Source organism: Taudactylus pleione, unplaced genomic scaffold (assembly GCF_031769625.1).
Source record: "Taudactylus pleione unplaced genomic scaffold, aTauple2 ptg000033l, whole genome shotgun sequence".
Lineage (NCBI taxonomy): Eukaryota > Metazoa > Chordata > Amphibia > Anura > Myobatrachidae > Taudactylus > Taudactylus pleione.
This window is the reverse complement of record NW_028284435.1, coordinates 638,926-664,914: the sequence shown is the minus strand read 5'-3', so window position 1 is coordinate 664,914 and position 25,989 is coordinate 638,926. Positions and strand designations below refer to the sequence as shown.

Genomic DNA, 25,989 nt, shown 5'->3' with positions numbered 1-25,989 from the left:
GTCTTTATGAAATGAGTAATTGTCACCTAGTGAAATTCCTCATTCTTTCTTTCATAAGTTACCTTTGCTAACATCTGATTTTACCCAAAGTGAGGATTGGTGAAAAAAGATTAATATTGATAGTTATCAAATGGTTTTTCTACTTCAGGGTCCATAGGGTATCCACAGGATACCTTGGGGTATAGATGTGACGTCAGTCGCAGGGCACCAAAGAGTTAAGCTTTCAGCCTCCCAGGATGCACTAGGTCCCCCTCCTATACCCCGCCCCCGGGCCAAGGCACCTCAGTTTAGTTTGGTGTCCGGCCGGCGTCGGGTGCACCTGTCGGAGTGGGGGCTAGAAGAGCCCCTGAAGCTTTCTTCAGTGCAGCTGTGGCTGCACATCTGGATGTACAGCATGGACAGTCAGTCCTGACGTCCATGCTGTCTTCCCTACACCCCCGCCGGTACCAGAACGCCGGTACCGATCCGGGGATGCTGGTGAGCATCTGGGGTCACAGCTAGCGGTGACCCCAGATGTTCCGGACCATGGCCGGATCCAAGGGGGACAAAGGTAAGCAGCGGGGTCCCGCGGTGGGTCCCCGCTGGTCACATGGTCCTAAGTCCCCAGGCAGGGGGCTCCCTGGGGACTGGCTGCAGCGTGGAGCCAGGTACTGAACCTGCGCTTTCCACTTCCCCCTGGGACAGCGGACCGCAGCAGAGCGGTAGCGCTGCGGCGTCCCAGGGGTTAAATGCATGCCAGGGGAGCGCGCCTTCCCTGTCTCACAGCCGGCGCCTCCCCTGCTGCACACAGCCCTCTCTGCACTGTGCTGACTGGTCCTGTGTCAGCGCTCCTCCCCCAGGCCAGCTTCTCTCTGCTCCTCGGCGGCCATCTTCTCTGCAACGCATGGTGAACGCTGCTGGAAGTCTGGAAGGAAGCATTGTGGTCTGGGTCCCCCCGCATACCTCTCCTCCGCTGTGGCTCAGGTCTGTGTATGCAGCGCTGTGTCCTACCAGGCCCTGTGTCTGTGTAGTTGAGTGATCAGCGCTGTTAGTGCAGGAATTGTTATTTCTCTGCATTGTATGTGACTGTGCTAGCGCTGCCTGTAACTTTTCTTCTCTAAACTGTCAGCTTTATTACTGTCCCTGTTCTTTCTGCTAAAGCCCTTGCGGTGCGGTGCTGCAGGGTGGTCTCTCGCCTATTTAATACTTAATTGGTGAGAGAGGTCACATACGTGGTGCCATCATGTCTGAAAGTGATTTTCCCCTCCGGCTACAGTGTACCACGTGCAAAGTACCGTTAGCGGAGGGCCTTTGCCGGCAGTGTTTGTCCATGGCGCGGCCTATTACGGTTACAGCACCAGTACAGGAGCCGCCCTGGGCTTGTTTCGCTCAGGCGTTAATAGCTTTAGTGGGCCAGTTAGCTCCGCAGCCCGCGTTTACTCCGATGGGTTTGTCCCAGCAGTCTGTGGTGTCGTCACCCATGCAGGGGTTCCCACGACAATTGGTGGTACCCCACAGTCTCCCTATTTCCCCGCTCCCGGGTTCTCAGGAGCCAGCGTGGGTTAACTCCCTGACGAGTTCTGTACAGCACTTGTTGGATGTGTTGCAAGGGGAGTCTGTGATGCGGCCTCATAAAAGGCCGGTGGCGTCTCTGTCCGCTCCTTATGAGGATGACGAAGGGACGTCTGATGATGGGGAGATTCTGGATCCTTACGATCAGGAACCTCTCCATACTAAGGACGCTGATGCTAAGTCCAAAGTATATATTCCTGGACTTATTCGGGCGGTCCGCAAAGCCTTGGTGATTGAGGACGAAGTTCCCCCAGCGGCTAAATCTAAGTATGCCTTTTTCAAAGATGTGAAGGGCGATGCCACAGTCTTTCCTCTTTCGGGTCAGTTGGTGGACCATTTAGAGGAGGCGTGGAAACAACCTGGCAAAAGATACCAGCCGCAGAGATGCCTGGCGGTGGCTTATCCGTTCGCGGATAATTATTTTGCTAAGTGGGAATCCCCTCCACAGGTGGATTCTCACGTGACCCGTCTTGTCCGTAGTGCCACATTGCCGATGCCATCCATGTCCTCCCTTAAGGATGCTACGGACCGCAAGGTAGAAATCTGCCTGAAGTCCGCTTATTCCCTTGCAGGGGGGGCAGCACGGCCGGCTATGGCCATTTGCTGGGTTGCCAGAGCGATGGAGCGCTGGGCGGATTCATTAGAGGCTTCTTTTGAATCCGACTGTCCGGCCGAACAGGCGGAGTTGATTGGCAATCTCCGTGATTCGGCCACCTACATCAACGAGGCGGCTCTAGACATTAGTACTCTGGTGTCTAGAATTTCTTCAGCGGCAGCTGCTCGTCGCACCTCGTGGCTGCGATCCTGGAAGGCGGACGCAGATTCCAAGAAAGGTCTGGAAGCGTTGCCGTTTACCGGAGAAGTTCTCTTCGGTCCGGATCTGGATAAGATTGTGGCCACGCTGGCGGCAGCCAAATCTGCTTGTCTCCCGTCGGCCGCTGCTCCTTCTGGTTCTGGACCATCGTCCTTTCGGTCATCTAGGGCCCAGGGCAGGCCCAAACCACAGTCGTATCCTCGACAGGCTGGCCCTAAGAAATCGGTCAAGCCCCGGAAACAGGCATGGAGTACCAGACGTCCGGCCCCCAAGCCAGATGACAAGCCTGCGGCCTGACGGTCCGGGTCTCCCCTTGGGGAATCCCAGGGTGGGAGGCCGCCTGCTGCAGTTCTCCCGGTGTTGGTCGTTCACTACGACAGACACTTGGGTTCTGGAGGTGGTCTCCCACGGGTACGCCCTCTCCTTCCGGCACAGACCCCCGGCTCGATTCTTCACCACGGGTCTACCATCAGACCGGGACAAGGCTACGGAGCTGAGGAAGGTATTGCACACTATGCTCCAGACTGGAGTTATAGTGCCTGTTCCATTCTCCCAGAGGGGCCAGGGTTTCTATTCAAATCTATTTTTGGTACAGAAACCCAATGGGTCATATCGTCCGATTCTCAACCTCAAAGCACTCAACAAGTCTTTGCGGGTCCCGAAGTTTCGGATGGAGACCCTACGGTCCATCATTCTGGCGCTGGAACCTGGGGACTACATGGTGTTATTGGACATACAGGACGCTTACCTGCATGTCCCTATTCTTTTGCGCCATCAAGAGTTCCTTCGGTTTGCAATCCGCAGCGACCACTTCCAGTTTCGGGCGTTACCTTTTGGCCTGGCGACAGCACCACGTGTTTTCACCAAGGTGATGGCGGTCATGGCGGCTTCTCTGCGGCTGCAAGGAGTCCGCATGTTGCCGTACTTGGACGACCTGTTATTGGTGGCAGGATCTCCAGAGCTCCTTCTACGCCACTTGGACCTGACCATTGCACTGCTGCAACGGCACGGCTGGCTAATTAACTGGCAGAAGTCCACTCTAATCCCGTCTCGGAGGATTCTGCATCTTGGAGCCTTATTGGACTCTGGACAGCAAAGGATCTTCGTGACGGAGGACAAGATCTCTGCTTTATAGTCAAGGGTGCGCAGTTGTCTGCACAGCCACTGGGTGTCCTTACACTCGGCGATGAGGTTACTGGGCTCCATGGTGTCGGTGTTCGACATGGTGGAATACGCCCAGTTTCACTCCAGACCTCTGCAGCACCTGATCCTGTCCAAGTGGAACGGGCTGCCTCAGTCTCTGAAGTTCCAGACGATTGTGCTCACCCCGGAGGTTCGCATGTCCCTTGCGTGGTGGTTAAAGACGACCCACCTCAACAAGGGACGTCTGTTCTGGGTTCCAAATTGGGTCCTGTTGACAACGGACGCCAGTCTTCGGGGCTGGGGAGCAGTTTCGGGTCCACACTTGATCCAGGACAGGTGGACGCCGACAGTAGCGGAGCTTCCAATAAATATCTTGGAACTCCGTGCGGTCTTCAATGCTCTCCTGCAGGCACAGCGGTTTCTCCAGGGTCACCCGGTGCAGGTCCAGTCGGACAACGCTACCACCGTGGCCTACATAAACAGGCAAGGAGGAACTCGCAGTCGGGCGGCTCTCGTAGAGGTCTCTCGGATCCTGGTTTGGGCGGAGCGCAATCTTCCGGCCATATCAGCGGTCTTCATCCCGGGAGTGCTAAATTGGGAGGCGGACTTTCTAAGTCGCCAGGACGTTCGTCCAGGGGAATGGTCCCTGCACCCGGACGTTTTTCAACTACTGGTGGACAGGTGGGGTCTTCCAGAAATCGACCTCATGGCGTCCCGGCACAACAACAAGTTGCCGGTGTACGGGTCTCTCACAAGAGACGAAGGGGCGTCTCTGGTGGATGCTCTGTCCGTCCGGTGGACGTTCTGGTTCGCATACCTGTTCCCTCCGGTCTCCCTTCTTCCACGGGTAATCCGGAAATTCAAACAGGAAGGAGGGACGCTCCTGTTGATAGCTCCCGCGTGGCCCAGACGGCACTGGTTCTCAGACCTTCAGGGTCTGTCCGTGGACAGTCCTCTGCGGTTACCGCTACGACCGGACCTTCTGTCTCAGGGTCCTTGCCTTCACCCTGACCTGACTCGGCTGTCTTTGACGGCGTGGCTGTTGAGATGGCCATGCTGAGGTCCCGGGGGTTTTCCAGCTCTGTGGTGCGTACCATGTTACGAGTTCGGAAACCGTCTTCCGCAAGGATATACCATCGCGTGTGGCATACGTTCTTCCAGTGGTGTCGACCGAGAGGTTATGCACCACGGGAGTTTCGTCTGTCTCGGATTCTCGCCTTCCTGCAAGCAGGACTAGATCATGGGCTTCGCCTTGCTTCTTTGAAGGTACAGGTTTCGGCCCTGTTTGTCTGGTTTCACCGTAGGATTGCTACAATCCCAGATGTGCGCACCTTTATGCAAGGTGTTCTCCGCATTCAGCCGCCCTTTGTTCCACCTGTGGCGCCTTGGGATTTGGCTGTGGTCCTGAGGGCTCTCCAGGGACCGCCGTTTGAACCACTGGGCTCAGTGGATCTTAAATGGCTAACGGCTAAGACTGTTTTCCTTCTGGCTATTGCTTCGGCCAGACGTGTTTCTGATTTAGGGGCTCTTTCTTGTAGACCCCCTTTCTTGGTTTTTCATGGGAACAGGGCAGTGCTCCGCACTCGGCCCGAGTTTCTTCCCAAAGTTGTTTCCCAGTTTCATGTTAACGAGGAAATAGTTGTTCTGGCCTTTAACTCACCGGGTCTTTCCGTGGGTGAGTCCTCTTTGGATGTTGTGCAGGCCTTAAGGACTTATGTTGACCGCACTTCTTCGTTTAGGAAGTCGGACGCTTTGTTTGTCCTCTATGGCTTCCGTAAAAAGGGTTGGCCTGCTTCAAAGCAAACTTTGGCAGCCTGGATCCGTATGGCTATTTCTGAAGCTTATCTTCATGAAGGCCTACCGGTCCCTCCTTCTCTGAAGGCTCATTCCACTAGGTCTGTGGGTCCTTCGTGGGCAGCTCGACGTGGTGCCTCGGCAGTTCAGATCTGCAAGGCTGCTACGTGGTCTTCTGTCCATACCTTCGTGAGGTATTACAGGTTTGACACCTTCGCCTCTCAGGATGCTTCCTTCGGGCGGCGGATTCTCCTTTCTGCACAGGAGCGTCCCCACCCTTAAAGGATACTGCTTTGGGACATCCCCAAGGTATCCTGTGGATACCCTATGGACCCTGAAGTAGAAAATATGAGATATGGTAAGAACTTACCCTTGTTATCTCTATTTCTACGAAGTCCATAGGGTTCCACAGGACTCCCGCCCTGTCGCACCTGTGCTGCAGATGGGCTTTGCTCTGGTCATCGGTTTTCCGTCTCCCTCTGGTGAGAATGTGATTCTTGTATGTGTCCAGATCTTTGTTCTCTCTTTTCCTTCTCCTCCTCCGGCCTATGGCTCGGTAAGTAACTGAGGTGCCTTGGCCCGGGGGCGGGGTATAGGAGGGGGACCTAGTGCATCCTGGGAGGCTGTAAGCTTAACTTTTTGGTGCCCTGCGACTGACGTCACACCTATACCCCAAGGTATCCTGTGGAACCCTATGGACTTCGTAGAAATAGAGATAACAAGGGTAAGTTCTTACCATATCTCATATTTTTGTGCTGTTGAAAACATGTTGGCGCAACGCACCTACAGTATATAAAAAAACAAACAAAAAACTATTGCATCATTAACCTTAGTATTGGTTTTCTTTGGACAATTCATTTTAAACTGGAAATGTTGCATCTCTGTTGTATAATGTTTGTTTTCAGTAATAATTTACTAAGTATTTATACAGCACTTCTAGGACCCTATTATCCTCTCGTCCATGAAATACTGATGGTCTCATCCTTGGTGCTTCTTCTCAGACACTGAGAGCACATTGTGCTACTTGAAGATAGCAAGACAGAACTATAAGATGGTGCTAGCAGGTGGCAGTTTATATAGACTCTTTATTGACAGAATATAGTGACAACAATAAGTAGCAAATTAATGTGTTCTGTTCCATGTACAGCCATGGCCAAAAGTTGAGAATGACACAAGTATTGGTTTTCAAAAAGTTTGCTGCTTCAGTGTTTTTAGACCTTTCTATCAGATGTTACTATGGTATACTGAAGTAAAATTACAAGCATTTCATAACTGTCAAAGGCTTTTATTGACTATTAGATTAAGTTTATGCATGGAGTCAATATTTGCAGTGTTGACCCTTCTTTTACAAGACCTCTGCAATTCGCCCTGGCATGCTGTCAATCTACTGGGCCACTGTCTTGTTACCAAATTTATGAAAACGGTAGTTGACAGAGAATAAATATCTATCTCCCAGTCGGGTCATGAGGAGGGGTGAGATTTAAATTGCTGAAAGGCTGCTGTCAGGGAAGTCTTGGCATCCAAATATTGAGTAGCATATTTTTTATTTGCCGAAGAAACATAAGACATAATGTTTCCTCTGAGTATAGACTTAGCTGTCATCCAAACATCCAAAATAGAGTAGGGTCGAAATCTAGGTGAGTGATATCCAGTTTATATTCTTCCCAGGTAGATTCCTGTGAACCCTTTTGATCACCAAATCTTGATATTCCTGCTCAATCCCTAATATGGAGGGCAAAGTGTTGCGCACAAGTGTGCTAAAGATGGACCTTTACTCGATTCGGGGAGACCCACTAATCTGATGCTGTTTCTTCTAGATCGATTTTCTATATCATCTAGTTTGTTCCAAATCTGATAGCCATCATGTTTGAGCTCCTTGACTGAGCGTTTCAGTCCATCTATATTGTGCAACGCAGCTACTACTTGGTTTTCTGCATGTTTAACTCTGTGAGAGAGTTGTTGAAGCTGTTGGGATATGTCTGCGACCGCTTGTGTCAAGAAGGGGGTCATGGTAGATTTAGTGGCCTCTACTATCTCTCCATATGTGACTGGGGAGTCAGGTGGTCAGCATACCTGGGGAGTGACAGTGTCTTTCTCTGTCACAGGCTTCTTGGGTGCTGGGGACACAGTGTCTGTCCTGGTGTCCAGTGCCATATTGCCAAGTCTTTTTTACTACCGCGCTGGCAGTGGTCCCTGCTGTGTTGCGGGGTCACATAGTGGTCCATGGTCAGCCACGAGGTGTTTCCCAGGTGAGTTGGAGGCTGTGAAGGCCTGTAAAAGATTCGTCCTGGCAGCGTGTAAGCGGAGCTGAGGTTGCGTCCTCACTCCATGAAGCCGGAATCCGAAGTCCTGTCTTAGTTTATTTAATAAACCAAGATTGTTTTTATCAGGAGTTTATCATTTCTTTTTCAGGGTCCATAGGGGATCCACAGGGATACCAAGAGGTGTGTGGTTGGAGTGATCCAGGCACCAAACAGTTTAAACAAGCTTTAGCTCCCAGGATGCACTGGTTCTCCACATATACCCAGCTACAGCCACAGTTTTTTGTTTGGTACTGGACAGGATCAGTTGTACCTTTTTGTAACAGGGGGACTGCTTTAACACCCCCAAGCTTTTAATTTTATTAGTTATTTTATTTTTTCTGTTCATTTTAGCAAGCAGCAAGGTTTCCTTATGGGCGCTTGTGCCGCTGCTCCAACTACCACCGCCGCAACACCAGTAAGTGGTCTGGTGATTTTGGCAGGCACCAGTGGGGCTTTGCTAGCTGCTTCCCCGGCGACCCAGGGCTGCAGCCGGGCATACGGAGAAGAACAGGTAAAGCAATTCCCCACTTGCAAGGAATCATGTGCTGTGCAGTCCTTCCGGCAGTGGAGACCCCGCCGGAAGACGCTGTAGTGGGGTGACTGGTTCGTCTGCTCCCCCACTAGACCACCGGGATGGTTAAAAGCTGGGGCCGGGGACCAGGTAGAGGCCAGCGGCACCTGCCGGTTGATGCAGCAATGGGGAGGTAGGCAAAAATCCTACCAGCCCTTGGATGTTTGAATAATTGATTTAGTGCCCATTATATGTATATTTTTATGCATTGTATGTGACTTGTACTAGCTCTGTTGTTGTGATATACTCTCTTAAACTTTGACTGTCAGTTATATCTATCCCTGCTGCTCTTTCTCAAACCCTCAACTACCAGGTGTGTAGAGGTATTAGTACTTCACTTTTACTTGTATTTGTGAATGGTGTCACATTGCATTATTAACTAGACACTTATTGTGTGCTACTTGCTGGCTATTTCTATGTCTTCTAAAGGCAATAATAAACAGGAGGCTGAGGCCCCCTGCACTGGTTACATGCAAATCTAGTTTTGCGGGCTTGCCCTCTCAGGATTTCAGACGGGATGGTCTATGTGCTAACCCTTATAAATCTGCTCACCAGTCCACCTTACCAGCCCCTGTATATAAGCCACCTTGTGTGTCCTCCTTATCCCAGGTTATGACGCAGCAAGTGGATCGTTTAACTCCCATGCTGCCTCCTACCATGGGGTACCCACAGCTATTACAGCCTAGTATGTCGGTACCCCCTATGCATCCTCCTTGGATGGATGTTTATGCCCACTCAGTTCAGAATATGGCTCAAATGTCTGCTGCCTCACAGCAAAGGTTAGATGGCCATTAGCCACCAAAGCACATAGGCGGACTGTATCATCCTCTCTACGTCTACCCAGCTTTCGGATTTTGATGCACCTGAGGAGGCAGATGGTGCACAAAGTTCTCTCTGCGAGTCGCACTAGAGGAGTACCGTCAATCAACAATGGATGTTCCTGCTTTAGCGAGGGCGGTTAAATCAATCCTGAATATAGAGGACGATGAACTGGCCCCTAAACATAAAACCCCGATGTTTAAACGTCAGAAAGTGGTTAAGCCTGAATTCTCTTAATCAGAATAGCTCACAGAGAGCTCTAGGGAGAAGCTTGGGGTACTCCTGGCAAGCGGTTCCAATTCCCAAAATGACTAGCGTCTTTTTACCCTCTCATACTAAAGAGTGTACCAAGTGGGAAGTCCCTCCCACTGTTGATTCGCATGTGGCACGCTTAGTCAGAAACTCTACGCTGCCTTTACAGTCTACATCCTCCCTTAAGGAGGCCACGGATAGAAAGCTAGAAACTTGTCTCAAGTCAGTCTACTCGCTTTTTGGCACTATCACTAGGCCAGCTATGGCTATTGAGGGATGGGCAGCGGCACTGGAAGAGAGCCTGCCATCAGACGCTACAAGGGAATAACTGGCCTACATCTTCCAAAATCAGGAAGGTGCCTCTTATTTGGGTGAAGCTGCGGCTGTGGCTATGGTAGTCGCACGCCGGGTCCTTTGGTTACAGTCCTGGAAGGTGAACATGGGATCCAAGAAGGCACTCTAATCCTTACCTTTTTCTGGACACAGGCTGTTTGGCGCAGAATTGAACAAGATTGTGGCTACTGTGGAAGCCTCAAAATCTGCCTTTCTGCCATCAGCAGCTGCCCCTAAGCCTAGGCTGTCCTCTTTTCGGTCGTTTCGCCCCCAGGGTAAGGCAAAAGGACAGTCCTTTCCCAGACAGTCTAGTTCGTACAAGACCGCCAAGCCACGAGTGAAGCAGTCTTTGTCGGCCAGATATCCAGATTCCTACGGTTTGCTCTTCTGCATCAACATTACCAGTTTTGGGTGCTGCCTTTTGGTCTGGCAACAGTCCCTTGGATCTTTACCAAAATAATGGCAGTGATAGCGGCACACCTCAGACGTCATGGAGTCAGAATCTTGCCATATCTAGATGACCCCTTAATCTTTGCACACTCACCAGTTGTGTTACAATGCAATCTCCAGCTGACCGTGAACTGTCTGCAAACACACGGCTGGATCATCAATTGGGAAAAGTCCTCCCTATCTTCGAAACAGCGTATGATATCTGGGGACACGCCTATTCTCGAATACAGAGCATCTTTCTGCCAGCAGACAAGATTTGTACACTTGCGTGTGCACAGCTTGCTCCACAATCAGAGGGTATCCATTCAGCAATGCAAGTCCTGGGGTCCATGGTATCGACCTTCAATATGGTGGAATATGCCCAGTTCAACTCCAGGCCCCTTCAACAACTGATTCTCTCCCGGTGGAATGGGCAGTATCATCTGATCCGGTCCCAGACTATCCTCTCTCCGGAGGTTCAGCTTTCTCTCTCATGGTTGCTACAGATGTCCCATCTGGATAATGGTCACTCCTACTGGATTCCAGACTGGGAACTTCTCACAACAGATACCAGCCTTCACAGATGGGGTGCGGTAATCGGTCATCATAACTTTCAAGGACTGTGGACAACTCAGGAAAGTAGTCTGCCCATAAACATTCTGGAGCTTCGAGCAGAGTACAGAGCACTCAGGCGCAAGACCTTCTCCGGGGCAAGCCGGTCAAAGATCAAGGCTGACAATGCAACTCTGGTAGCATACCTCAACCATCAGGGAGGCATGCGAAGTCGAGCAGCCATGTGAGAAGTTGCAAACTTTCTGGTCTGGGCCAAATGTCATCTCCCAGCAATCCTGGCAGTGTTCATGCCCGGAGTCCTCAACTGGGAAACAGACTTCCTAAGCCGTCAGGACATACACAACAGAGAATGGCCTCCACCGTAATGTCTTTCAACTCCAGGTGGACAAATGGGGCCTGCCAGACGTAGACCTCATATCACAACCACAAGGTCCCCAGGTACAGGTCCAGGACCAGAGACCCCTCAGGTGCCTTTGTGGACGCCCTGGCAGTGAGGTGGGATCTCAATCTCGCATACCTCTTTCCTCCGATCTCCCTCCTCCCGAGGGAACTTCAATAGTATCACTGTGCCACCTTCTTGCTTGAACTAATAACCTCAGCCTGGCCCGGCCGACATTGGTTCACCGACCTATGGAGTCTCTCCATAGAGACTCCCTTTCCACTTCCTGTACAACAGGACCTTTTGACGCAGGGCTTTTGCCTGCACCTGGACCTACTTTGGCTGTCTTTGACAGTGTGGCTCTTGAGTTTTCCCTCTTAAGAGCCAAGGGTATCTCTCACACTGTGGTCCAGACAATGCTCAGGGTGTGTAAGCCCGCATCTGTTACAGAGTTTGGCACTATTACTTTCAAAGGTGCTCCCCCAGAGGCTACGACCCTAAAATTTTTAGGGTTTCCCAGGTGCTTTCTTTTCTCCAGGCTGGGTTAGACCTTGGTCTCCGCCTGGCCCCCCCCCTTACAGTTCAGGCTTCTGCTCTGTCAAATCTGGTTCCAGCGAAGGATTGCTCCCCTGTCTGTCTGATATTAAAACATTTTTGCAGGGTGTTCTCCGCATTCAACCTTCTTTTATCTCTACGGTGGCTGTGTGGGATTTGTCCTTGGTTCTCCGGCCTCTACAGGCTACGTCTGAACCTCTGGACTCCGTAGACCTCAAGTGGCTGACAGCAAGGAGAAAGAGCGTCTTCGCTATCTCCTCTGTCCGCAGTGTATCTGAATGAGCAGCGCTCTTCTGTCGCTCCCCATTTTGATTTTTCATCCGGACAGAGCTGCCCTACGTACCAGGGCTGGGTACCCTCCCTAAAGTGGTATCCCAGCTCCATTTGAATGAAGAGATTGTAGTTCTGGCCTGCCGGTCCTCTGATCTTTTCTGCAGATGAAGCTTGCAGGATGTGGTTCGTGCTCATCGGATCTACGTGGATCATGCGACTTCCTTGAGGAAAACAGATTATATTTTTTGTGTTGATTTGCTTTCATAAGCGAGGTTGGCCAGCTAACAAACAGACTCTGGCTTGATGGCTTCGCATGACAATTTCTCAGGCCTACACGCAAGCTGATCTTCCTGTTCCAACAGTTACAGCTCATTCAACTCGGTCTGTGAGACCCTCATGGGCGGTTTGACGTGGCGCTTCTGCTGAATAATTGTGCAAGGTGGCCATGTGGTCTTTCGTTTACACCTTTCTCAGGTTCTACGCCATTGATACCTTTGCCTCTCAGGATGCTTCTTTTGGGCGTCTGATTCTCTTTTCTGCTCAGGAGCGTCCCCACCCTTAGGGAAACTGCTATGGGACATCCCCCATGGTATCTCTGTGGATCCCTTATGGACCCTGAAGAAGAAATTAAGAGTTATGGTAGACCTACCTTTTGTTAATTCTATTTCTTCGAAGTCCATAGGATCCACAGGGTGCCCACCCTGACACACCTGGCCTCATTGGGTATTTTCTCTTGAGCACTGATTCCTTCAACTTCTGGGAGAGTGTTGAGCGTATTGTCTTTCCTCTATCCTGCTCCAAAACGGTCTGCCTGTGGCTGGGGTATATGTGGAGTAGAACTAGTGCATTCTGGGAGCTAAAGCTTAACTGGTGCCTGGATCACTCCAACCACACACCCCATGGTATCCATGTGGATCCTATGGACTTCTAAGACATAGAGTTAACAAAGGCAAGTCTACTCTTAAGACACACATCCACTAGATGATTAAATTGAGCAATGAAACGATAATGATATCGTTCAATCGGAAAAAAAAAAAAGTTTAAACTATTTTCAAACTATCTGTCAACGACCAGGGATCCGCGGTCAAGTTGGTCGTTTAGACATCTATCATCGTACAAATATGTCTTCTTCCCTGACAGACTGTACGTTCAGTGTAGGCACATCACAGACTGACAAACGACTGCATAATTACAGTGTTGTAATTGCGCAGTCGTTTTGATGTCTGCAAGTGGATGTGTAAATTTTATTGGTAAGCTAGTTATGAGGCTCTAAGAGCATGGGTCTCTGCCTTTGCAAAAGTGATGGCTAGTACCTTAGTTGTTGTAGCAGCATGAATAGGTCCAAATAGCCTTTAAGTAATTGATGGAAGCACTAAGTACAAGTGCCAGGTTAGAACGGTCTTTGACATTTAAATCAATTGTTTGATATAGGGCTCATGAAATTATTTGATGGCAGTTAATATGGACAAAGGTGAGATTTATAATTTCATTGTATTCAGGTGGATATTTTTCAGGGCCTGCTTAAACAAAAGCGAATACCATTTCCACTAATGAATCACTCATATCTATATAGAAGTCCCCGGTTTAGGGGATCTGCCTGTTTGTTTGGGCTAATTTCTTGAACCACGGGACAGATTTAGATGGGGTTTTCACTTCTCTATACTGTGTTGGTTGCAGAAGGCTTAGGTGTATGAACCATTCATCTGTGATAAAAGGGAGCTGAGCAGTGATGATTTTAGTGTAACAGTCTGAGGAAAAAACAAAAAAAAGATATTGCACCAAGCTGCTGTATAGGAACTGGCCAGTGTGCTGAAACAGCAAGAGACAATCAGAAATAGCAATGTGCCCTGTTGTTCAGCAGCAGCCTGGAGAGGGGAGGGAGTACAAAATCGGAAAACCATCAAATGATTTCCTTTCGATGGTGGCAAACAGTGGACCGCCACCATCAAATGGTAAAAACTTCTATCGGAACAAAAAACATTGATAGTAATGATTGGATTCCGATGTTCGTCCCCACGCTGAACCTGCAGGTGGTGATCCTGCTCAGCCACATGTCCTCAGTGAACACGAGGCAGCTCCCATGGAAATCAATGCTGTTCTTGGACAGGGGTACCATGGCGAGGAAGCCCAGGAACTACATTGTGCAAAGAGGACACTGCTCATCGCAGTGTCTGGCAGCTGGGGAGGGGTGCACATGGAGGCTGCTGAAATATGCACAGGTGTCCCGGGGACATGCTGCTGGTCATGCTTACAGTAGCTGCAATACAAATCTCTCACTCATTTTCCACCTGCCCTTTCCAGCACATCCCAGTGGCTGGGCCCCAGCCAGCTGCAAGGCAGCAGCAACAGTGTTGGTTGTGATGACACTGGTGAGATGCAGGGAGTTGTGAGATGCAGGGAAACTTTGGCAAGATGAAACTGCTCCCGTGCAAAGCCGAGGTGGTTTGCTAGTCCTTTAAAAATTGCTACTCAATGAAGGTTTACCACTTTTTTTTTTTTATGAAGACTTAAAAGAAAATCCTTTCCTGTTCCTCAAGCTGGCAATTGCCCTCATGGCATGATCTGTTTTTCAATTACCATGTCCTCAAAGGTAGATGTATTGACTCAGGATAGTTCAAATGTCTGTGAATGTGTGGTAGATGCCATAGAATTCTGAATGGTGACTTATTCATGAGCTCGATGAGTTGTAGAAATAATAGCCTTCTCAACCTCCATAAAATAATTAACCGGAGCATGGCCTTTTGTTGTTTGCATTATTACTTTACATATTTCTACCAATGATGATTTTTTTTTTTAATGTACAGTATGCTAGTAGTAAATACGAGAGTGTTTTAAATACTGTACATGATCAAATTAGTGACATCTTAGCTTCTTTTCCTGGACTCACGGCATAATTAAGGGTTCTGGTCACCCTAGGCTACTATACTGTTAGAACCTCAAATCTTTATGTTCATATTAAGCAACCTGTGACCTTGTAATGGCAGTAGTCTTTGTTGCAATCTGATTGTAACAATTCTCTCATCTTGCAATTTGGGTCCCCCACATAATACAGAGAGCATTTTAGCACCTGGAATACAATCTACAGCAGACATAGGTTCCCCTCCAGTGTGTCACGATCACTGTTGGCCAGTGTTCGGGTACCCAGTGGGACCCCCTCCCGGCACAGCTGCAGGCAGCCATGCCTTCAATAGAAGTTAGCGGTTGCTGCTGTGTCCCGATCACTGTGGCCAGCAGTGATCGGACAGGCTCCGTGATCCCCCCCTCCCGGTGCGGCTGCCTGCTCAGTGTCCCCGGCCGGCCATCGGCACCCCCAGCGTGGCTTTGACTGCTATAGCAGCAGGCCACAGCTGCGGCTCTCCCACCCCCTCTATCACTGAGGTCTGCACGTCTTCTCTCTGACATGTTGCTTATTTTGATATCAATGGTGTGTATACACATAGTGATTTTAAAGCACGATTTGAACGATATCGTTCATATCGTGCATTTTTTGCTCCCTACCAACAACACGCGGGCATGTATGGACGATAGCGATATCGTGCATGCTGGCCAACCTGCTCGATATCAAGCAGGTTACTATAAGGACCTGCGATCGTTGGTGGTGTGCTGGATGATCGATATCGATCATCCAGCACACCAGGGAGGATGCAGGATGAGCTGCCAGTGATATCGTATTGCTGGCTGATCGCTCTTTGTGTACGCACCATAAGAATGTCTTTAGGTCAAGATTGGTCGGCAAAGTGAGGTCTCAGAGCTCTGTACGCTGGATCAAGTAAAACTTGACTCTATAATGTAGCAGGGGACAGATGCAAGAAAAATATTTTCAGATAGAACTCAAGAAATGCAGTTTCAATTCCTCCTGTTTGAAATATGAGTAATAGTGTTCTCCACACTGTGAAATAGAAGGATTTGGAAAGCTACCTAAAACATCCATAACTTATCTAAAGAAGTTCTCTATAATTAAAATTCAACTATTTGGTGTCTTCTAATGTCTTTAAATTTCAGTCTAAGGCCCTGATTCAGAGCCAGACGCTCTGAATCGGTGTTGGTCTTTTTTTTTTATTTTTTAGAACGGCCTCCTGGCCGCTCGCATAGCTGTGGGTGACCATGATGGTCAAAACCATCGCGACCATCAGGCTTTCGACGAGACCCTCGTGGCAGGGTCTCGTGGCCGCAAGCCCCAGAGAGCTTTCGGCTCAAACAAAGCCGAAAACTCATGGGACCGCCTCCGTCTGGGCAGCCTGCCCACCAAAGGGGGCGTGCTGTCACTCAACATCGACAGCACTCCCCCTTTGGTATGAGACCCCGAGCGACGGATTGCCCGTCGCTATCCGGGTCTCGCATATGCGCATGACGGAGCTGGCTCCGTCGTGCGCATGCGCTCTGGGCCACCATCGACCTGGTCGCAAGCGCTCAGCGCTTGCGACCGGGTCTGAATCAGGCCCTAAGTGCGTTATCCCAGTTTCATTGTCCTCAAGAGTACCAATAAGTGTTTTGCTAATCTACCATCAATAATCCTGTTTTTCTTCCTTATGAAATATTCATCTTTTTTGTGTAGCATAATATCCAAAATTGATGATTATTGAAATTTGTCTTGTAAATATATAGCTGTATTCAGAAGGTAATCTAGTGAACTTAATTATTGATGCACACAAAGATACACTCAAAAAACTAGAGCGAGAGGTAGAACAAATTAACAAACAATTGGATGTATACAGAAAAGATGAAGAATTTTTACAACTAGAAAAAAATAGCACTGACCAAATTGGAAAAAAAATTTAAGTACGTTAGTAGAAACAAAGAGCCAATATTTTGAGGCGCAGGAAAAAAAGAAACTTAAAGTGAACAAGTCAGACCTAAACGACAGCAAAAGACAAACACAAGGCAGTGAGGACTATCAGAAGAAATTAATGGTACAAATATACAAGAGACTCAACCTAATTATCAAAATTCATGACCCAGATTCACAACAAACAGCACAAAAATCTGATACTGTACAAAATACTAAGGAAGAATCAGAAGCATCTGCAATAGACATTCTCAACATATAGTATAGACGAGGACACTACATATGAGAACCTAGCAAGACTTTCATTGGACGCAGGATCACAAATACTCAGACTCCCCAACAACAAACAACATTAAACAAACAGACATAAGTAAAACACAAACAGAAGGGGGTTCTGTTTTTTTTAGACCTAGAAGCAGGCCTCACAGCCTGCCAAACAAGATACAACTCAAACAAAAGAAAGTTGGAAACAATAGACGGGGGTGCAGAGGGGGAAGGCACACCAACATAAAGATCCACCATGAGACCGACAGACAACAGGAATAAAAGGGATTTTCAATCTGAGCACAACACAGAACATGAACCAGTCTTGAACAAAGGTTTAAAATTCGATCCACACAGAAACAAACAAATTTGACATGCATTCATTGTTGATGCTGCAGAAGTACTAAGGACAACAGTAAGGTAGATTATAAACCAAAAAAGGACCAGTCTTGCTTCAAGCACTAAGATTTGAAACCCTCCTCTAAAGTTTATCCACAACATCTTGGAGGACCATTTATAGACACATGTGAGGCACTAGTTACCAAAGACAAATCAATCTGAATAAGGCAGAACAAACAACATTGACTGAACGAAGAAATAACAAGGATCTGGTAGTGAAACCTGACGAAAAAGGGGGAGGAATTATGTTGTTCCATAAGCAAGACTACATTGAAGAATGCAATAGAATTCTGGGAGATAAAAACACGTACAAAACTCTGGACAGAGACCCCATCAACACATATCAATCAGAATTGAGACAACTCCTTAGTAAAGGGTACAACAAGGGCATTCTAAATACATCTGAACACCAATTCATAGACCACAAACAATCCTGTGATTCCTGTATTTTACTATGTTCCAAAAATACATAAGAAGATCCACAAACCACCAGACAGACCAATTATTTCAGGAATCAACTGATTGACATCCAATTTATCACAATACATCAACATATTCCTGCAACTGTACGTAAAACAACAAAGACCTTAGCTGCAAGACACCACTGCATTTTAAGAGTATTAAAAATTGCAACTTGGGAGGACTGCAACGTCGCCTTCCTTTATACAGTAATTATTTATGAACAGGGTCTATGAGCAATTGAGGATATCTTAAAATCAGATGAAGAACTAAAAAAAAAAAAAGACCAGATTGACTTTATAGTGGAGGGTGTTAAACATATACTTCAGCACAACTATGTCTGGTTTAACAACCAATTCTACAGACAGACCACAGGCACAGCTATGGGTACCAGATTTGCACTGAATTATGCAAACTTGTTTATGAGCACATGGGAAGACAGTACCATATGGTCACAGCATGAATTCGTTGCAAATCTGGTTCTCTGGCGATGATACATAGGTTACATTTTCTTCATATGGAAGGGGGAAGAGACCTCCCTCAAAACCTTCATAAAACATAAACAACAACAGAAACCTTGTATTTACGACAGATTATAGTCAACAAGTGAACTTTTTAGACCTTACAATTTTTATACAAGAATGCAGCATACACACGAAAACTTACCAAAGATCAGTTATCAACAGTTCCATCCTGTCAACTAGTGGTCATCACTCTAACTGGCTGGGGAGCATCCCCCTAGGCCAGTTTAGAAGAGTCAGGAGAAATTGTACATTAGACAGTGAATACATTCAGCAAGGCCAGGAAATGAAGAAACAGTTCATAGCTAAAAAATACAATCCAAGTTTAGTAAATGAAGCCTACAAGAAAGCTCTAGCGCTAGAAAGAGATACGTTGATTGAAGACAAACAAAAACCAAAAGGTAAAGAATGATGCATACAAGACATGTTGTCACACAGTACAGCCAGGATTTAAATACATTCCTCATGTCTAACATGCACAGTAGCAACCAAGAAAATAAAGTCCTTCATATCCAATTAACCGAAGCAAGAATACAAGATTAGGGAACACATCACATGTAATAGCTCGGGGGTAATATATCTAGCAGAGTGCCCATGCAGGCTACAATATTCGGGCAGAGTAGTGAGAAACCTCAAAACTGCCGAACACGTGTGAAATATATGTAAGGGATATATGTAAGGGCTTGGAAATCCACAGCCTATCTAATCACTTCAAACAGGAACATAACAGTAACCCTAAAGGGTTAAAAATAATTGGTATTCAGCAGGTCAAGAGAAACTGGAGGGATGGAGATTTGACCAGCAAGCTAGATACAAAATAATTGAGATGTATTTTCACATTAAAAACACAAACTCCTAGGGAATTAAATATAGATAATGAAGTGAAATCCATCATAAACCAATGATGGAAACTACCCTGCATGAAACACAAGCCCCTGTGCTCATAATAAAAGCAAGATCATATGCCAACCAAGCAAAACAAACTACCAAAGAACACAAAAGGTTATGAGTCACTGCACATATCCTACTAACATAATTATGGATATCATCACTATACCATACCAAATACAACAGATTTAATTATCCCTTATGACATGTTGCGAGATTTCCATACTGTGAACATTTCCACAAAGTCAAACAGACTGTAACCTGTCTTTCCCAATGCAACAAACTCACAGATGCTAAACACAGAGGACTCCAACGAATCTGTTGACAATTCTATGTCGCATCACATTGCCAAACTGAGCTTCCCAGCGTGAGTGATGTCACGCAGGGCCAGGTACTAAAGGAGGTACGAACAGCATGTCCCCCTGAGCAAGGCTTTCTAGCCACTATATGTTGGACTAATCACAATTACTGACTATTCACAACAACTGCCAGGTGCAACACAGCATTCCTGCTATGAAGCACTGGACACACTGAAACACTGCAAGAAAACACGGGAATCTTGCAGCACCGCGATTCACCCTGGAAGTAACCTAAAAGCAGAGCCAGCCATGAAGTGTGTAACTCAGCACATACTCAGAAAAAGGATCCGTCCTGCCGCTGATCAGTCCTAAGTCTAGCCATCATCCAGGTAAGCTGAGCGGACGGTCGCAGTGACAGACGGCCGGGCATCACAAGATCATGGGAGCCGGAAGTCTCGTCGTGACCGGTGAATGCTACCAGGACACATAGTGGGTGTGTAACTGGGCACACACTTCCATCAGAGGCAGGAGAGGACATAGAACCATCAACAGAAGAGTACATACCGAAAGGAGACCAACACCATCCGGACTAAAGCTGGCCACACACTAGACCACTTACATCCAACCAGCTGATTGGTTGGAATGAAATATGGTAACGTATGGGAGTAAATGATGATCAGCAATTTGCTCCTAAATGCCACAAAACAGATGAAAATGGTCGTTCAGACAAGTTTGTTAAATGTTTGATCTAAACAATTTGTTCAAACAACAGTTTTGGTCCATTTTCCAGCTTTTGGGAGCAAATTGCTGATTGTACTCCTTACCAGATTTTCATTCCAACCAATCAACTAGTTGGCTGGTTGGACAGATAATCTTTAGATGTGTGGCCAGCTTAAGAGGGTAAGTTGTCGGACCGGAGGGCACGGGACGCCGCCCCTCCAGAGCGCAATACCCACTGGACATGTTCATATCACCATATTTCTATAAGAGGAGGACATTTACTAATGGGACTTGGCCTGAACACACTACAATAGGCCTTTTAGTGTACAGTTGGACTTGGCTTAAACATATTACATTAAGCCACACAGTTTGACCGATACTTGATCTAAATATAAGAGTTAATACACAATACCTATTGAAATACATTACCTTGCTATTAGAAAGGGATCAACCAATACATATTTTACTTTACCTCATAACCAGTCATAGCTGTCATTTACTAAATTATAATTTGTCATTTAGGGTGATTCATTATTTCTAACGCAAATATATGATGCATAGTGACCACGCAGTAAAATAGTAACAAGGCACAAAGTTGTACTTTAGTATCCACAAAGTAGTTAAAAAATATATATATATATTTTTTTTTTGTCAAGTTGGACTGGATTGTGATTGTCAGTTGTTTATGCTTTTCTCCCACACATTTCAGTATGCAAGAGATTTTAAAGTGGTTTACACATGGCCAGATAATGCACAAGATGGTGTAGGCGGCTGCCTGACCGCCTGTCATCTGCCACATTGTATAGCCCCTTTTTATTTTCTCCCAAAGCGGCAAGAGAGGGCAGGGGTGTGTTAGCCATAATTGAGAGAGGGTGGCTAGTGAGGCAAGGTGTACATAAGGACAGTAGTTCCATGAAGAGGGATCAGAGGAGCGTCTACTGGACTCTGGGGGGGAAATTCCGATCCTCTACTTAAGTACAAAGCTGTTACCACGACAGACCATATATGCCATAGTTGAGCTAGAATGCTTGGCAATAAGTGGGCAGTAGAAGCCCTGAAGTATTATCTCCTGGGAAGAGAATGTCTTGGTCACGGATGATGCACCTCAACAAAGAAGTTAACCACAGAGTGACGCGCTGTTTCTTGACCAACCAGCAGTACAAGTTTGAATATTTAGAATATGACACATGCACATATGCAATTTGGTTATTAAATTCAAGCACCCAATTTCTCTTTCAGTATCTTATTTATTTTCATAATAGCCAGTTAAAATGTAGGAAGTTCTGCAATGTCATAACTAGCATTTTACATTTATAATGTATACTGTACTACATCCTGATTCCTAAACACACATTCTGCGAATGCATTATTGCGATTTCCCTTTGTAAAACAGATTACCCTACTTTTACAGTACATAAAATGGTCTCATATACACTGCTTTCACTAGAGTCTCCGGACCTTATCTACATTAATCAGATATACAAAACTTTATTGGCTCAATTCTCCTTGACACAGCCCCAATGGAGTGCTTAATGCATATATCTTGATATATAGCATGTAAAGCTGACATTGTCTCTTATAGGCTCAGATCTCACATTATTTGACTTCTTTTTCATCAGTGTGTTATAATACAATCACAAGGGCTAGTGCAATTAAAAACAATGATAGTGGAATGCCAGTGTTTCCAGCTTAATGACATATGATGCTGACTGTCCTTTCAACATAAATTGGTTATTATTTTGCAGCAGTTCCACTGGAATTGCTAGATAAGCAGTGTAATCTAATATACAACAAGAAGAAAACAGCACTCAGAATACAACCATTAACAGTAATCACAATGTTGCAAAATGTAATCATGGAACATGATCATAAGCACATAGTAATAAAAACACATAGGTGTAAGAATAAAATTATATCAGCATAATGAAGGAAAATAAAAGGATAAAAAGCACCCAAGCCACATGGACAAATATTGTGTCCAAAACACAGCAGTTCTAGGAGTATGCATCGGGATTAAATTCCATATTCATAAGAGAACGGATGGTGCTTTATAGGAGAAATGTCCAGCATAAGTCCATAATCACCAGTTCCAGTGTCCAAATGATAATGTGGGGTATTTTAGCAACACTGGCAGAGCTTTTGCAATGGAAATAGTTCCCTATAGCACAGGTCCGGTCCGGACCTACATGTGTTTTTATTACTATGTGCTTATGATCATTTTCCACGATTACATTTTGAAACATTGTGATCACTGTTTTCTTCTTTGTGTATTTTCCATTTGTTTGTGAGGACTGACCATCCGCCAATATACACAGCAGCTCACTTCAATATTGGACATTTCCACCACTAGGCAGCGCCTCATTAGTTACCTTGTAGGTACTGATCCCCCCTTTTTTTTTTTTTTCAAGCAGTGTAATCTAGCATCTTGAGAAAAGTGTCACAATTGTATCCTAAGACAAAAAAAACACAAATTTTGTATTATCCATTATAGCCACTTAAACAACACAAAACATATCCTGAAAATAATGGTTGAAAACATCTTGGGAATGGTAATAACTGCTTTAAGTAAGCACTTTCATTTTAATGATAATGGCACTTGTTCTGAAAATCAAATAGGCAGAAGTCCATTCTTGATTTCCATCTCATTTAGCACTTGTCTTTTCTAATATACACCAAACATTCTTCATAGAAGTCAATTAGCTAGATAATGATATGTTCTTGCTTGATCCTTTTTATTTCAGTGAGTGTCATGACCAGACCAGTCTTTTTGTCTTGTTCCATTTAGAAATATGGACAACACACATTTTTGCTGTACAAAATACAAATGGTCTTGTAGAAAAAAAAATGTAGGGATCTTTGAGAAAGTCATCCTTGGTATTTTTTTTTATCATAAAAAAACTGACATCATTAAATCTATACATTCATATAAGAAAACCTAATGTATGTAGGAGTCTGGAACAAAATGAAGAACGACCCCATGAGCTTTGTAAACCTAAAACTAATTTCATTGATCAGAATACTGCATCACTAATAGTAGGCTCAAGTTTGTGTAATTGTTTTTGTTAAAGTTGTAAAATGTGCTATATTGATTCTGTCTATTGGCTATAAAATACTTCAGTGACAATGCTTAGATGCAGATGATAAACCAATCAATGTACAAGCACAGTACGAGCAAATCTTCAGTGGATGTCCATCAGTCCCTTAAAATAGTATCTTTTGGTGAGATATACCCAATAGCGACATCAGTACTTAAATATCTCCCCCCCCCCCCCCCATCCCAGATAAAAAATACAAAAATCTATGACAGTATTAATGTCTAACAGATTTGGCAATCTTTATCCCTAAAAACAACAAAATAAAAATCCTAGTATCCTCACATAAGTGTTATGAGATGTTTAATAACTGGAGTGTTGTAAATTAATTTATCTTCTGTGGGATATTGTTCTTAATCCCCATAAAATATATATATTTTTTTTATATGAAGTACTGAGGACTTAATTTGTGTTGATAGTATTTAGGGGAGTGAGAACTATTAAATGTTACCATATTTGATGGATGCACATTGGTTAAAAGGAATTTTCCACCTTCAGAGAACTTTAATGTATTTTGTTCTTAGACATGGCACAAAATTGCTCTTAAGATTAAAATGTATGTAATGCAGAAGAGCTCACCTGTTTAATATAAAAGGACAAAGAAAACAATATAAAGTATTTGGTGAATAACACAGATCAAAATCTGACAGATAAAGCAATGCATTTAATAAGAATTGCAGGAGGTAGTGTACAAAACAATGGATTAAAATTGTCGGAAGGTGGAAACCCCATTACACTAACCTCAATCAAGGATCACAGGATAGATGTATAGTGTCTATGTGCACTATTACACAGAGCTGATTATTTCACTGACTAATAAAGAATACTTAGAATGTTTCATTAATAAAGATGTATGTGCTCTCTTATGAGACATATATTAAAGCTATATTGTATTTAAAATAAAAATCATAAAAAGTTATAACTGTTTCCAGACTGTTTGACTAGATGTTAAAAAGTTTAAAAAAATTGTTATACAAGATATTAAAAAAAATTATATAATAATTCAAATATTGAAATTCTTTCCAAATTAAACAAATATCTACTGTTTTGAAGGAAAAGGAGCTGCACCAAATGGGTCTAAATCTAATGGCTGTGACTGTGGCTGCTGGCTTTGTTGCAGTGTTACACTTTGTAACACTAGTTCTGTGAAAGGCACTGCACCGAAATCATCCATATTGACCCCATCACTGCTGACGTAAGCTCCATGCAGTGAACTTTGCCTTGGCCTGCCAGTTGCGGCTGTGTTATGATCTGCATGGTTATCTGTAAGTCCATGATGCTGGGATGGCCTCATATCTTGAGTGGGAAATGGCTTAGCACCAAACGAGTCCACCATGTTATCATCTGCTTGTAAAATGTTGCGATCTTTCACATCTGTAAGTGAAATGCTAATGTTTTCCTTGGAGTCAGATATAGTAAGAAACTCATTGCTGCTCTGGGAGTCACGTCTCCCTCCTTTTTTGTGCCGGCGGACTTTCTCAGGTGTGCGGTAACTTGGCTTGGCTGTCTTCTTTGTGCTTGATGGAGTTCCATGATGACGCTTCCCATTGTTATTTGATGGATCTTGCTTTGTGCGTCTCTGGCGAGACGATATTTTCTGCAAATTACGTTGTTGCTTCACTTTTTGTTGGGTCTGGCTTCCAGTGATTTCTTCAAAAGGCACCAAACCAAAAAGATCCTCTTGACTGGAAGATTTTACTTCTTGTATAGGAAGAGGCTGGAAAGGTGAACACCCAAAAACATCCACATTACCCAGGGAAACAGGGGATATGACCTGGCAATCTTCCTGGTCTTGCTTTCGACTGAATGGTGCTTGAGAAAACACATCAAATTCATCCCGTCCTTTTTTGGTTCTCAGTGTTGGAGACGATTGTTTTGTGCCAAGTTCCTCTTGTTCACATTTCTGGGTGTTAAGGAAAAAAAATGGCACAGCCCCAAAAGCATCCAGTTCTTGAGTAGATGGTTTGTCTTCATTGTTTCTACTAAGTGACTGAGTATTTTCCCTATGATGACTTTCAGTAACTTGTGTATTACTACTTTTAAGCGTCACTTTGGAGACTTTAGTTTTTGTGCGGTCACAGTCTGAATCGGAACTGTGCTTTTCTTCATCCTCATCGGAATCCATTAACAGAGGTCTTTGTCCAATATTTTCTGGCTCTGTGTCATTGTCTTCATGGAAATTCCCTTGGTCCTCATGTAAAGTTTCTTCATCCTCCTGATCCTCCTCTTCGCTGCTCTTGGAGGAAGGAGGATCTGATTCAAAATCACTCTCAGAGTCCGCTCTCTCTCTTGTTGTCTTCTGGGAGGAAGACCGTTCCTGTATATTTTGACGCTGCTTTTGCTGTTTCAGGGACTCATTCTGCTTTTTATCTTTACTTAATACTTGGGAAACAACATCTTCAGCACATGTTAACTTCTCAGATATTTTTCCAAGTGAACCTATAAATTAAAATTAACAACATTTAGTAAACTTAACAAAGGAACTGAAATAAGCTAGTTTGACATTATTCTTATTATATGCTACTTGTTTAGTTTTCCATCCATGAATGGTTTGTTCACCTCGACATTCCTGTTTTAATGCATTGGAATGACAAATGTGAAATTATACAGACTATGGCTATGGTGGTGCCAGGGTAGTTTGTCAAGAGGTTCAAACAGTCTAGAAAAAGATGTTTATACTGCAACACCAATTGGGCAGGAGCAGTGTGTGCTCCAATCAGGTGCCTCAAAGTACACATGCCTAGCTGCTTAAATATCTGAGATAGGTTTAGT

General features: G+C 45.3%; 2 protein-coding genes across 5 annotated transcripts in view; one reads left to right on the top strand and one right to left on the bottom strand.

The window, feature by feature from the left end:
- Positions 1 to 25,989, top strand: part of PAQR3 (progestin and adipoQ receptor family member 3) — a 106,334-nt gene that overhangs the window by 54,425 nt on the left and 25,920 nt on the right. The gene's annotated exons all lie outside the window — the stretch shown is intronic.
- The window catches only part of BMP2K (BMP2 inducible kinase), a 191,430-nt gene continuing 187,949 nt past the window's right edge, over positions 22,509 to 25,989 (bottom strand). Inside the window, exon 16 of the mRNA XM_088452122.1 lies at positions 22,509 to 25,656. Coding sequence (XP_088308248.1) covers positions 24,257 to 25,656 — 1,400 coding nt within the window. The 3' untranslated portion in view covers positions 22,509 to 24,256. The remainder of the gene's footprint in view (positions 25,657 to 25,989) is intronic.